The sequence below is a fragment of the Lycorma delicatula genome, chromosome 6 (assembly GCF_047948215.1).
Source record: "Lycorma delicatula isolate Av1 chromosome 6, ASM4794821v1, whole genome shotgun sequence".
Classification (NCBI taxonomy): Eukaryota; Metazoa; Arthropoda; class Insecta; order Hemiptera; family Fulgoridae; genus Lycorma; species Lycorma delicatula.
In genome coordinates, this window is record NC_134460.1 from 81,516,621 (window position 1) to 81,529,897 (window position 13,277).

Genomic DNA, 13,277 nt, shown 5'->3' on the forward strand with positions numbered 1-13,277 from the left:
ACGTAATAGAACATTCTTTGCAATGACGTGGAAGTGTATAGATTCCGAATTGAATTAATCCGACATAAAAATGAAAGTGGAATATTTTTACATTACCAGAAACAAATTTTCTATATATTTTCCTTTCTTGGAATTTAATAATATTTTTTCATGCATTTAAAAATAAAAAAAAAGTTGTTGAAACTTTTCCTTAGAATTGAGCTTTTGAAAAAAAAAAATAAAACGTGCTTTTCATTGTAGACAAATTAGTGGCATTGATACGGTATTTTTCGTTGAATTCGATTTTCTATATAACTTATTATCCTTCTGACTATAAACTGATTTTAGATACAATTCTGTATTTGGGTATACAAAAGGATACCCGTACCCAAAGTGTCATCTAAATTTTTAATTATGAACTTTTTTTAAGGTTATACTTTCTCACAGCAAGCGTTAAGTCCACTTGCTGTTTGAAAAATGCTTTTATCCATTTCCAGACCAATCATTACTAAACTAATACCATTATTTGAACCCCAGCGTATGCTTCCCCTAACTCCTTAGAAAAAATAATCCCTAATTTTTATTTATAAATTGTTTTAAATGATTAAATTAACTGTCTAGTTTGAAATTAAATAAATTTGCACGTCATCGTTGAAATTTATAAACTAAAACTAGTTTAAAATTTAAACTTAGAACTAATTTAAAAAATGTCGTATTTTTAAAGAATAGTATATTTATAACTTCTTAATATTATATCTTCTTTTTTTTTGGAAATAGTTTTTTACTTAAAGATGAGAAATAAAAGGATGATCCTGTCAAAGAGAAAAAAACCTATAAATAGGAAAGTAATTTTACTTTCCTATTTATAGGTTCGCATAAAAAGGAAAGAGCTTGACGTAGTATGAGAAATTTTCACCCCTTTCTTTTGGATCATGTACCTGATTATAATAATGGAATTATGTTTGAGAATTTAATATTTTTGAAATATCTGATAGTTCTTTATCATGTAATCGTATAAGGAGATAGAGTAAATGTCATCTTAGTTTTATAAACAGAAGCTGAATTATGCGATATTATTTCGTTTGTCGGTTTCTATTTATTATACAGAAGGAAATTCTGTCAAAATGAATAAAAAACTTGTATGAAGATTGTTCAAATTTTCTTTTTCTTTATGTCTTACCTGAAATCCTGAAATCCTTCATTTTTTATTATTTAAATTTTTTAAACTCCGTACATGGAGATAGAAATCGTTCAGTAATGTTTTTGTGGGAAATAAACCATAGGAACAGTCTTTTTTCTGTTTATCCTCCGGAATCACCATACGGTAATTACTTCAGAGGATGAAGGATAATATGTATGAGTGTAAATGAAGTGTAATCTCGTACAGTCTCAGGTCGACCATTCCTGTGATGTGCGGTTGATTGAAACCCTACCACCAAACAATACCGGTAATCTCGATCTAATATTCAAATCCGAAAATTAGCTAACGTTCACTAGGATTTGAACCTCAGAACCTTCGACTTCAAAAATCAGCTGTTAGACAACTGATTTGAGACGACGAATTAACTACCTATTAGGATTTGAATCTTAGAACTCTCGACTTCGAAATCAGTTTAAGACAGTTTATTTTTTTGTGGTAATATTAGTTAGTTATTATTCTCTTATATTTGGTTCATATTCTAATTGCTAAACATTTATAGTGAGGTAATTTTTATCATCTTTTTTAGGTTGTACTGGGTGCTCTTCCTTTGGCTGTTGATGCAGTTAATAAAGACGACGCTCTTCTACCGGGACGTCGTTTGGAGTATGTTACAGCAGACATCGGTACAACAATGGAAATGAGAAGCGGATTGACCAGAAAACAATCTTGGTTTGCCGCTAATGCTATTCGTGCGATGACTGAAATGAGAGACAACGGTACTTTAGCATTTATTGGTCCGGATGATACGTGTAGTGCAGAAGCTCTTGTTGCTGCCGCTTGGAATCTGCCTATGATATCTTATGTAAGTGTTTTTACGGTTTAAGTGTTTTCTTTTGTCATAACATAATTTCCCATCTATTTACTGTATTTTTTATATTAATGAAAATTGTAGTTTTTCATCTAAAAAATATTTGTTGTTAATTTATATATGCTTATTTAAGAAATATTTTATTTTGTTATTATGAATTAATGGTTTAATATTTATTAGTTACACAGTGACTTTTTTCATAAGCAATGGTGGGTGGATTCTTATCTCACGTTGAAAAGGGTGTCCGTGGGAGCTTAAATGCCAAGTTTCTCCCATTAATTGTGTTAACGTAAGTTGTAAAAGATGTAGATATAAAAGTTTAGTACTATTCTCTTTTTACATCAGTTGATAACGAGGTATGCTGCTAACGGAAACATTGTTTAGTTCCAAAAATGCTGGGTATAGTTTTATATTTAGGGAAAACTCCTGAAAAACTACTAGATGTTTGTTAACATTAATTTTCTTCATAGAAAATTGTTTATTTAAGCTTTTTTATTTTAGTAAGAACTTTTTAATAAGAGAGCACAAAGAGTGATTAGAGGTTTTTTTAAGTTTATGGCTGACAGTAATTATTTTTTTATGTTGAAAATTAAACGGAATAAAAATTATATTAAACATTAAATAAAGTTTTTACTGAATAAGTAAAATATGAATGAATTAAAAATGGGATTAAAATAAAGAAATCTAAAAAGTTTAGTTACTGTTACTGCAGTTTTTCGTATCAGTATATTAAATAGTTTAGCAAATTTTATTTTAAAAACAGACTAGAATTATTTATAAAATTAATTTTTTCACTTACTGCTTTGTTCTTTATTCCAGTCTTACTCGCTTTGTACTTTTGTACAGATTTCTGCTTCATCAGACCGTTTATTATAGAATTTAAAAACTTATTTTAAAATATTAAAAATTTAGAGAGGTATGTTTACCGTCTGAATTGTTGTTATAAAATTACTGTACAGTTAATTCATTTTATATCAGTGACTGAGATTGTGAACACTACTTAAATTCTCGTAATTCTTGGTTTATATAATCTTAATCCTGTTTTTAATTCAATTCTATAATAAAAAGCTCTGATGAAGCACAGAGTACAAAACACGAAAGGAAAAACAGAGCACTATGTGAAAGAAATTATACATCAGATAAATAAACCAACATCAACACACACACACACACACACACACACACACACACACACACACACACACACACACACACATACACACACACCGCGCACACCGTATTTCATTATCGCAGGCATGGCGGTACTAGCGGCCACTTAAAATATTATTTACACTTTAAATATTATTCATATATTTAATTCTACCGCCAACCTGTGACGTCACAACATACCACAGGACCATAACAACTGTACGTCAGCGCTAGTAGAGTGGGATGTAATAAACCCACTTAGCCACTAGTTTATTTAGAGCTTTTTTTGGGATGGGGGTGCGATTTTACAGAAATTTGTTTTTGCAAATATTATTATTTTTTAATTGCCCAAATGTGCCCAAGAAAAATAAGATCTTAATTAGGCGAAATATCGGGATACTGAGGATGACCTTGCTCTACAGCCTCACCCTCTTGAATTTTTAAGTCGAACATTTAATGGCGTCAATGGTCCATATATAGAAGGAATCTGACTATGTTTGGTCAAAGTCGGTCCAGTAATTCTGGAGATATAAGGTGATTTAGAGGGCGACATACACACTTACCGAATATACACACGTACATACAAACATCCGAAAATTTTCCATCTGGTTTTTCGGATTCCTTAGATATTAAAAAGTCAAGATCCGGTGAAAACCGCATATGCTCAAATTGGACCGATTACAATACTTTCTAAAGCTATAGCGTTAGACGGGAACGTAAAAATAAAACCCTTTTAATTTTAAAAGTCCTTGTTTTTTGGTAACTGTGTATTTAACAATTAAAGAAAGGCGATTTTTATTTAATATTTATTCATATACCCTTAATATTCTTTATATTTTTCCAGAATTAGGTTGGAAGTTTTTACAGTTTTTCTCAAATTAGCATTTTTTTTTTTAAGTATTTTAAGAATGTGTACAAAGCTGGTTCTGATATTAAATTCATATATCGGCTTATATTTTAGATTCGTTCATAAATTTTATTGTTCGTTGATTTCAGTGGGTTAAGCCATAATAATAAACCATGCGAGTTTAATAAATTAACAACAGGAATTGTTTATAAATAGATGTAATCTCTTATTTACACGACGTACATTTTAATTGTTTTTAGTTACAAAGTGTTCTTTGCGTAAGAAATACACTCCAATCTTTTACGAAAAAATATAAAAAACAATTGTGGAAAAAAATCTGATGTGATACGATTTTAAAACGTTCAATTTTTAGATGATTTATAACTTTTATATTTTCTACTTAAAAATTAAATAATTTTATGAATGATGCCATACAAATATAGCAAATGAGTACTTTATGTTAAACATCTTCTATTCTTAAAGACCAACTATTTAACTGAAATATAGCACCTTTATTTAATTAATTAAATAACAGATACTATTTTGTTGTTAAATAAATTTTATCTGCAAATATGAATAATAATTCTTGTGGTAACTAGAACTTTATAAAAGTTCTAGCAGTTTTTGTTCTGTTTTATTGATTCTTTCTTACGATGAGATGTACGTTTTTTTAAAAATAAACGTCTCATCTTGTTTTACGTTATTTCTGTTTATTGATTAATACACGTAAAATTCATAAAATCGAATAATTTTCTAAAGTATTTGTAACTTAATATTTAATATATTTTAATATTTATCTCAAAACCATAAAATAAGGGGAAAAATTGTTTGTAACTAACCTTTTTTTCTCTTTGTATTGGAATTTCGAAGAATAAACTGTTGAAAATATTGTTGTAGCTAAGCCTACTTATAGAATTTTAGTATAAGATTTACAAAGAAAAAATCTTAAAAAGTTCGTGAAAAACTTCCTAACGATAAGTGTTCGATTGACTTCCGCAGTTTTGTGGTTAAATAAAGTTTTTCTATACTTTTTCCCTTCTAAACCAAAATTATTTGCTGCCGGCGCCAACCGATTATTGGTAAGTGAGAAAAACTTTGTTATATAAGATCATTTCCGTTTTATTATTTAAGTTGAACAAGTGAATAGATTCCAAACACATTTACACACAGGACTAGCGTTCGGTTACATAGTTTTAGTCATCGAAATTTCTTATTATAACTTATATTCTAGTTGCTGTGTAAATAACTTTAAAATAGTTTGGTTGATTTTATTTCTAAAGTCCTATTCGTACTTCATTCATTTTGTATGTTTTTGTTGAATTGAGATAATCTAAGTTAATCTGTTAAAAACTTCCTATTTAATCATGTACCCAAGGAAGTAAATTAGGATTAAGAAAGTAAATTTACCTTTATTCTAAACTTCAAGAAAGGATAACCCCGTGTTGAAATGCTTACATTACCGGGAGTTTCATAGGCTATGTGTCTGTATACGATTAATAGATTTAAAAGATTTGAAAACAAAAATATATACAAAATTGTCACCCGCACGCTCTTCAATTGTCCTATATTAAAGAGAAATATTTGTCAGCAATGTTTATTTTCGGTAGTCGTGTTTTTTTAATTTTCAGTATTTATCTCTTGTGTCTATAATATTTGTATATAGTATAATTTTTTTACACGACTGACCAAAAAGGAGTGTAATGTATTTAGGGCGTATGTGTGTATATATTTATGGGTTTTCTTCCGTAGCAGCACAGTGGCTGAGCCAATTTAGATGTGTGACCCTGCGTTGTAATCCTTATGTTACGAGGAGTGTTGTAGGCTATATATATATATTATATATATATATTATATATATATATATATATATATATATATATATAATATATATATATATAACAGTTTTATATTACATATCTGAAAGGTATTTGGTCGCAGAAAGAAATGGAGGTTCTACATATTTTAAAAGAACCGGATTGTGGTGAGTTTATAATTTTTGTCCGCTGTCTTGTATTCGCCATATTGAATCAAACTTAGTTTTTTAAATAAGAAAGTTGACTATGACACATGATTCTGATTTAAAATTTTACAAGAAAAACAATGATGAACCCGTTTTTCTGTTAATGCCTTCGTTATCGAGTTTTAAGCATTCAAAATTGCATTGACGGAAAATTAGTGTTAAATAAAAACGAGAAAAAACGCGCTGCATGAACAATTTTATTGCATTTTACATTCATAATGCATACAATAACGAACTTTAAACAGTACTATAATGTAGATAATATACAAGATTCATAAATAACAAGATAGGTAATGTGCAGGTAACATACATAACAAGACAACAACAAGACGACATAACTATATCAACAACTATAGTCAACTGAATATATCAACTGATATATTTTCTAAATAAAAATTAATTTCTAGTTTTAATGTCAGCTACTATTTGTTACTTATTGAAAATGAAACAAATCAGCTGGAAATACTTTAAAAAATCTATTACAAATTTAGTTGAGTAAATCAGCTGTTAATTTACAACAATGCAGTTTGTATTACGTTGAAATGATGTAACTTATTAACTCCTCATTTCATCTTTTTACTTTAGCATACTTGTAATAGTATAGTTTGATAGTGCTAGTAAAAATTAAGTTGTAGCCCTAGAGGTTCAAATTTTTTTGTGAAAGTTTTATTACTAGTTTTCTCGTTCATTTATTTAGTTTTATTAAACATTAAATGTTCAGATAATAGTGCCTTCTTTAAGTGAAACTGAAAGAATAACTCTGTTGATGATGTAAAGGTATGGTGACAGAGTTCGGCCTTTAGAAGAGGTATGTGAAGATAGTACAGCCATTTGAAGAAACCGTAAAGAATCGTTCTCGCAGCGGTAGACCAAAAACTGTAACTGATGTAAAATCATTAGATGTATTGCAGACCTTTGTTGAAGACCCACATTCATCGATTCGAAAAACTGTTGTCCAACTTGACATCAGTTGTGTCTTAGTTCAAAAAATTCTTAAAACAAATAAATTTCAACCCTTGTAAGCTGCATCTGGTGCAAGAAATTTCGGAAGATGATTTTCACCCCGAGTTGAGAGTATTGCGATATTATAATGCAAAAGTTAGACATAGATGCAAAATTTTCTAATTCAATAATATTTACTGATGAAGCGACTTTTATTTTAAATGGCTATGCGAATAAGCAAAACTAACGACGTTGTAGCGAAATTAATCCCAGATGGATGTTGGAAGCTCATACACAGAAAGTGTACAGTACACATATACAATACAATACACATCCTCAGAAAGTGAACGTTTGGGCGAAAATCTTTGGTCATTGTATTGTAGAGCCTTTCATTTTAGATGATAACCTTACAGGAGATGCTTACTACAACTTATAAGTCGATAGAATTTTACCAAATATTCAGGAAAATTTGGACAAGGATTAAATAATAATGCATGGTTTCAGCAAGATGGGGCACTACTTCATTACTATCTAAGGGCACGGAAAATTTTAAATGAACAATTTCCAAATTACTGAATAGGTCGTAGAAATGCCATAGAATGACCTGCCAAATCCCCAGATCTGTCTCCTCTGGATTAATATTTTGAGGGGTACCTGAAACATAATGTTTACAAAACAAAACCTGCAGAGATTGACGAATTGAAAAGAAGAATAATTGATGAATCTGCAGGTGTACCACCAGGCATGGTACAAGTTATAAACGGATATTACGTGAGGCTAGCGCACTTCCAAGTTGTAGAGAGAAAGCATTTTGAATATGTATTGTAGAATGATATGCTTTCAAAATTTATATCATTAGTAATTTACGATCAAAAACAATTATTTAAAATTTTAAAATAAATATTGTAAAATTTAAAGTAAATAAACTCAGTTGATATTGCCGTCTAATTTGTTATGTTCTTAATTAATAGTTATTATTAATATTATAGCACTGTTTAAAGTTCGTTATTGCATGCATTATGAATTTAAAATGCAATAAAATTGTTCTTGCAGTGCGTTTTACCTCGTTTTATTGTTAACACGATTTTTCTGTCGCTGCAACTTTGAATATTGCAATATTCATTTTGAATACTTATTTTGAACAATTTCCAAATCGCTGGATAGGTCGTAGAGAGAAGCCATAGATTGGCCTGCCAAAACGAATGATATTAAGCTATTAATGATATTAATAATGATTATCTCCTCTAGATAAAATAGATAAACAGCCTATAATACATGTTGAATAAAACAAATAAAAAATTTGAATAAAACGTCTCATCCACTTTTACTTTTGTTTATTTTTAAATATCTATACCAAAATATTACACCGATTTAATTTTATGAAATACATGACTTACATAATCTCATGCCACTTTGTATGATTTTTATTTTTTTAGAGTAAAAGAATACCGGATATCTCAGCGGGTGATCTTGACGAGCAATTTCAATTTTTTAAAACAGTTAGTACCGTGTAATATTCTTTTTTCCAAAGATCCGATTAATCAAAAGGAATCTGCATAAATTAAATGGGAAAAATTTTTTCGAATTATATCATATTATTTGTGCATTATTTAATAGCTTATTGAGTTTATATTATATATACATATAAATAATCAATTTATAAAGATTAAGCTGCAATATCTTTATAACAAGTTAGAAAAACTGTACAATAAATACAGACATCTTGAGTTAAGTGAAAGCGTTTCTCAGAAGAAAAAATTGTTCTTACGCATTCATATTAACAGGTCTATTGCTATAGATACATTTGTATTTCCGTGATTTATGTTTAAAAAAAGAAATGAGAAGCTTAAATCAGGTGATACAATTTCGGATGAGATAATGTATTTAAGGGTAAGGTAACATCGTGGAATTAAAAAAAAAATAGTATCAGTAAATTATTTCTTCAACAGAAGTGTAACAAGAAATAAATATAATGAAATCGTGCAAGATTCTATTATTTTTATTTTTGACCCATGAAACAACCCTATTTGAAGCCATCCCTGTATTTCGAGCAAGATAGGGGTCAAATCAGTCATTACCTCCATCAAAACTTTTATGAATGTTTAAGTCACCAAAGAAACAACTGAATAGCTACCATATTTGTGTAATTTGACACCTTGCAATTTTAAATTTTTGTGAAACAAAAACTACATGGTATTTCCTTTAAATACAAATGACCTGAACCACCCAAGCTGTTAAATAATTCGCCTGATTTTATAAATCAGGATGAAACTTTATAAAAAAAAAAACATACTTTATCCGTTAAATGCTGCATGAATGCATATGAATAGAAGGACAACACTTCTTCCGATGTGAATTGGACATTATAAAACATTTTTTTATTGAGTAAATTAACCAGCTTTACTAAAACGTCATTGAATGATGAAAAACCACATATTTTTAAACAATCTTTAGATTCAAAACAAGTGAATTTTCATACACATTTTCGGTTTTTCCTTTTCGATATTAATATTCTTGCATTATTTTACTTTCTCTAACAGTTACGTATACATAATATTTAATGTATTATTGTACAGCAAATAATTTATGATTATGCATTCTTATGTATGATTAGGTTCCATAAGGGCATAACAGTTGTAGATGACCAGACGTGAGTCACAAGTTACTTTTAAAAATGGCAGAGCCATCAACAAAAATAACAAGAATTTCATGCCAGATATACTAAGAAAAGTGAGGACTGAAATGTTTCCTATTGCAATCTTCATTTAGTATCAGCAATATCGCATTGCTTATCAGCATGAAGTACGCTGAAAAAATCAACTAACATTTAGCTGACAATGGACTTTTCACTATGTTCAATACAGACACTGGCTGTAGAGTAAATATCACTCACTAATCTCGTAGAGGCTTCTCTAACTGGTGTCTTTTTTTTCTTTTTTTCTGTTTAGCCTCCGGAACCACCGTAAGGTATTACTTTAAAGGATGAATGAGGATGATATGTATGAATGTGAATGAAGTGTAGTCTTGTACAATGTCAGGTCAACCGTTCCTGAGATGTGTGGTTAATTGAAACCCAACTACCAAAGAATACTGATATCCACGATCATGCATTTCATAGTGGTCAGATTGAAAAAAAAAATGGTCGAATTCCTTTTATTAAAGTCAGTAAAAAATAGTTTTAAGTTTGCAAGTTCTTATTGCCTTATCATAAAATAAATTAAAATCGATTTTTTATTTTAAATTAATGATTTTAAGAATATCATTTTGTTTTAGGAAAAAAAATCATTATTTTATATATATCATATATATAATCATTAATTTTATTTATATATATATAAATGTATAAAGGAGAGAATAAATTAAAGTATAAATCAATAGTCCTAATAAACGTTTTTCATGGTTGTTTTTGCGTAATTTTTTATATATATGTGTGTGTGGAAGCTATAGGAACAATGTAGTGAGCTTATCAGTTGGAAATTTCCTGGAATTTCACCTTTTATCCCTGGCTTTACCGTGTGTTGCTCCAAGGGATTATTTGTTTTTAACACTATGTAACTATGTAATATATATGTTTAAGAAAATTTAAAAAATAGAAAAAAATTCTACGAGTACTATATACAAAATATTGTCACCTGCACACTGTTTAAATATCCTACATTAAAGAGCAATGTTTTTTGCAGTAGTGTTTTTTAATTTTTAATATTTATCTCTTGTTTACATATTTTATTAGATACTTTTAATTCTTTATTTGTAAATTGTTGTATACATTTTATTTAAATCTTTTAGAATGTACATGTTTGGGTTTATTTTTTTAATGAAATAAGATAGTATTTTATAAGTTTGATAAAGATATAAAATAATCGTAATTTATACATTTTAATTTTTACTAGTATTATAATTTGCCATAACTGAATCTAATTTTGTTCTGTTCTAAATGGCTATTGAATAAGTAAACAATAAAAACACGCATAAACATATTGCCATATTATTTAGGGTTTTATTAAAATTAAATTTTAATTATTAGTAGAACTTCTAAAAATAAAGAATAGTAAATATTTATTATAATCACCGTGGCGGTGTGGTAGCGTCTCGGCCTTTCATCCGTAGGTCCTGGGTTCTAATCCTGGACAGGCATACCACTTTTCATACGCTACAAAATTCCACTTACATATCCTACGCCAAAGCATCAAACTTATATAGCGATGTCAGCAAGCCAAAAAAAAAAAAACGACTGAATAATGAGTAGATATAGATAGATTGTAATATAATTGTAAATATAATAAATTTATACAATATTCTATATTTCTGCTAAGATTTTAATAATTGATTTGAATGTTATTTTCTGCACTTCCTAGCATTATCACTCTAACATTCGTAGTTATGCGTTTTGGAGTACTTCTGTCTCAAAGTTATTTTTAGCGCTCAAAGTGCTAAATCTACTTTTAGCACCAGTGCTAGGAAGGACAGAAATAATCAAATCAGTTATAAAATAAACTTTAAAAATCCAAAAAAAACGAGCTTAAAAAGTAGTAACATTAAAAACTGAACTTTTTTTATTTCCAAACTAAAAAATACTAAACTAATTTAACGCTGACGTAAAGAAATTAGAAACCAAAAAATTATGTTTTTACGTTTTAGTTTTTAAAGTTTTTTTGTTAATCTTTTTAACATTATTCTATGACAAATATTTATGGAAAATGTGCGTGGGTTCACAAAAAAAGATTGCCATTGTAAAAAAAGCAGTTGGAAAGAAAAATTCAGAAGGGTGCTTTGATAAAAGAAAAAAGTAGGAATGAAAACAAACAACCAAAAGAGACTACTGTTGATAGAGTGCTAAGACTGAAGTTCAGTTGTAAGATTTATTTAAAAAAAGGGAGGGATTGTACTTTATAATACTACTTATATTATTGTAGGTCTAGTAAATTTTATGTAATTAACTTATTTAGTAATTTATTGCCTTCTTCACTGGAAGAAATTTATTTTACTGTACAATAATAGCTGATTTTATTGATCAGATTGTTGTATTTTTTTAGAGTTTCATTTTAATTTATTAAAGTGTTAAATTTATTTCGATATTTAAGGGGGGTATTTTTATTAATCTGGAAAAATTGTATAAAAATGTTAACCTACAATCTAAAAAAATACCATGAAAATTAGGAAAAATAAAAATGCTACTGTATTCCTGAATGTGACTAGCAAAGTATGGAAAATTAAACTATTCGTGTGACGGAAAGGAATTGAGGGAGGGGGTAATATTAAAATATGAAAGACAGGGGAAGGGGAGCTTAGCCTCAATACATGCTGTTGCCGAGCGTTTGAATAAAAAATCTACTTCCATTCTTAAAATGCGATGTATATATATATATATATATATATATATATATATATATGTTAGATATTTTGGAATCTAAAAAATGATTATTCAATGAAAATAATTTTTTGATATATTATATTCCAAACATACTGTATTAATATATGTTTGGGATATAACACTCTTATAACACTTATACATCTTGTATAAGCACTCTTATAATATCTTGCGGAACCTATTAGCGAACCCGACATTTCGTCCGTAAATATTAGCTCATCGGGATAGTCTAGTGGTTAATTCGTCATCGCAAATCAGCTGATTTCGAAGTCGAGAGTTCTAAGATTGAAATCCTATTAAAGGCAGTTATTTTTAATACAGATTTGAATACTAGATCGTGGATACCGGTGTTCATTGTTGGTCCGGTTTCAATTAACCATACATCTCAGGGGTGGTCGACCTGAGATTGTGTGAAGACTACACTTAATTTACATTCATACATATCATACTCTGAAGTAATACCTTACGGTGGTTCCGGAGGCTAAACAGAAAAAGAATGTAAAACATTTTGTATTAATTTAAAATATTCGTTTCTGTAAAATGAGACATATTTTGTCCATTTATAACGATTAGAATTCATGCTACAACACATTTAAGTATAATTTAAAGCGTAAATACCTTCCAAAAATAGCTTTTTCATACCAGCAAAAAAACGGGGATCAAAATTTAAAAAAAATTATCAAAAATTAGAAAAAAAAGTCATACATATAAATATATATATATATATAATTGTATACATTTATATTTTATATATATATAAAGCAACACGTCGTGACTGATTCATAATCAACGCCCAGCAAAAATTAATGAAGATAAATTTCGGTTAAGTGCACACTAAGAAAGGATTTTTTGAAATTTCGAGTTTAAAAGCTAAAATGGAGTAACAAAGAAATCTACTTTTTTTTAATTTCTCGGAAAATTGTAGATATCATTTTGATTTTTGGTATGTGTAATCTTCATGTG

The 13,277-nt window shown here is 28.6% G+C and overlaps 1 protein-coding gene across 1 annotated transcript in view; it reads left to right on the plus strand.

Moving 5' to 3' along the window:
* Window positions 1–13,277, plus strand: part of Gyc32E (Guanylyl cyclase at 32E) — a 297,263-nt gene that overhangs the window by 22,625 nt on the left and 261,361 nt on the right. Inside the window, exon 2 of the mRNA XM_075367966.1 lies at window positions 1,707–1,982. Within this exon, the coding sequence (XP_075224081.1) occupies window positions 1,812–1,982 (171 nt within the window). The 5' untranslated portion in view covers window positions 1,707–1,811. The remainder of the gene's footprint in view (window positions 1–1,706; window positions 1,983–13,277) is intronic.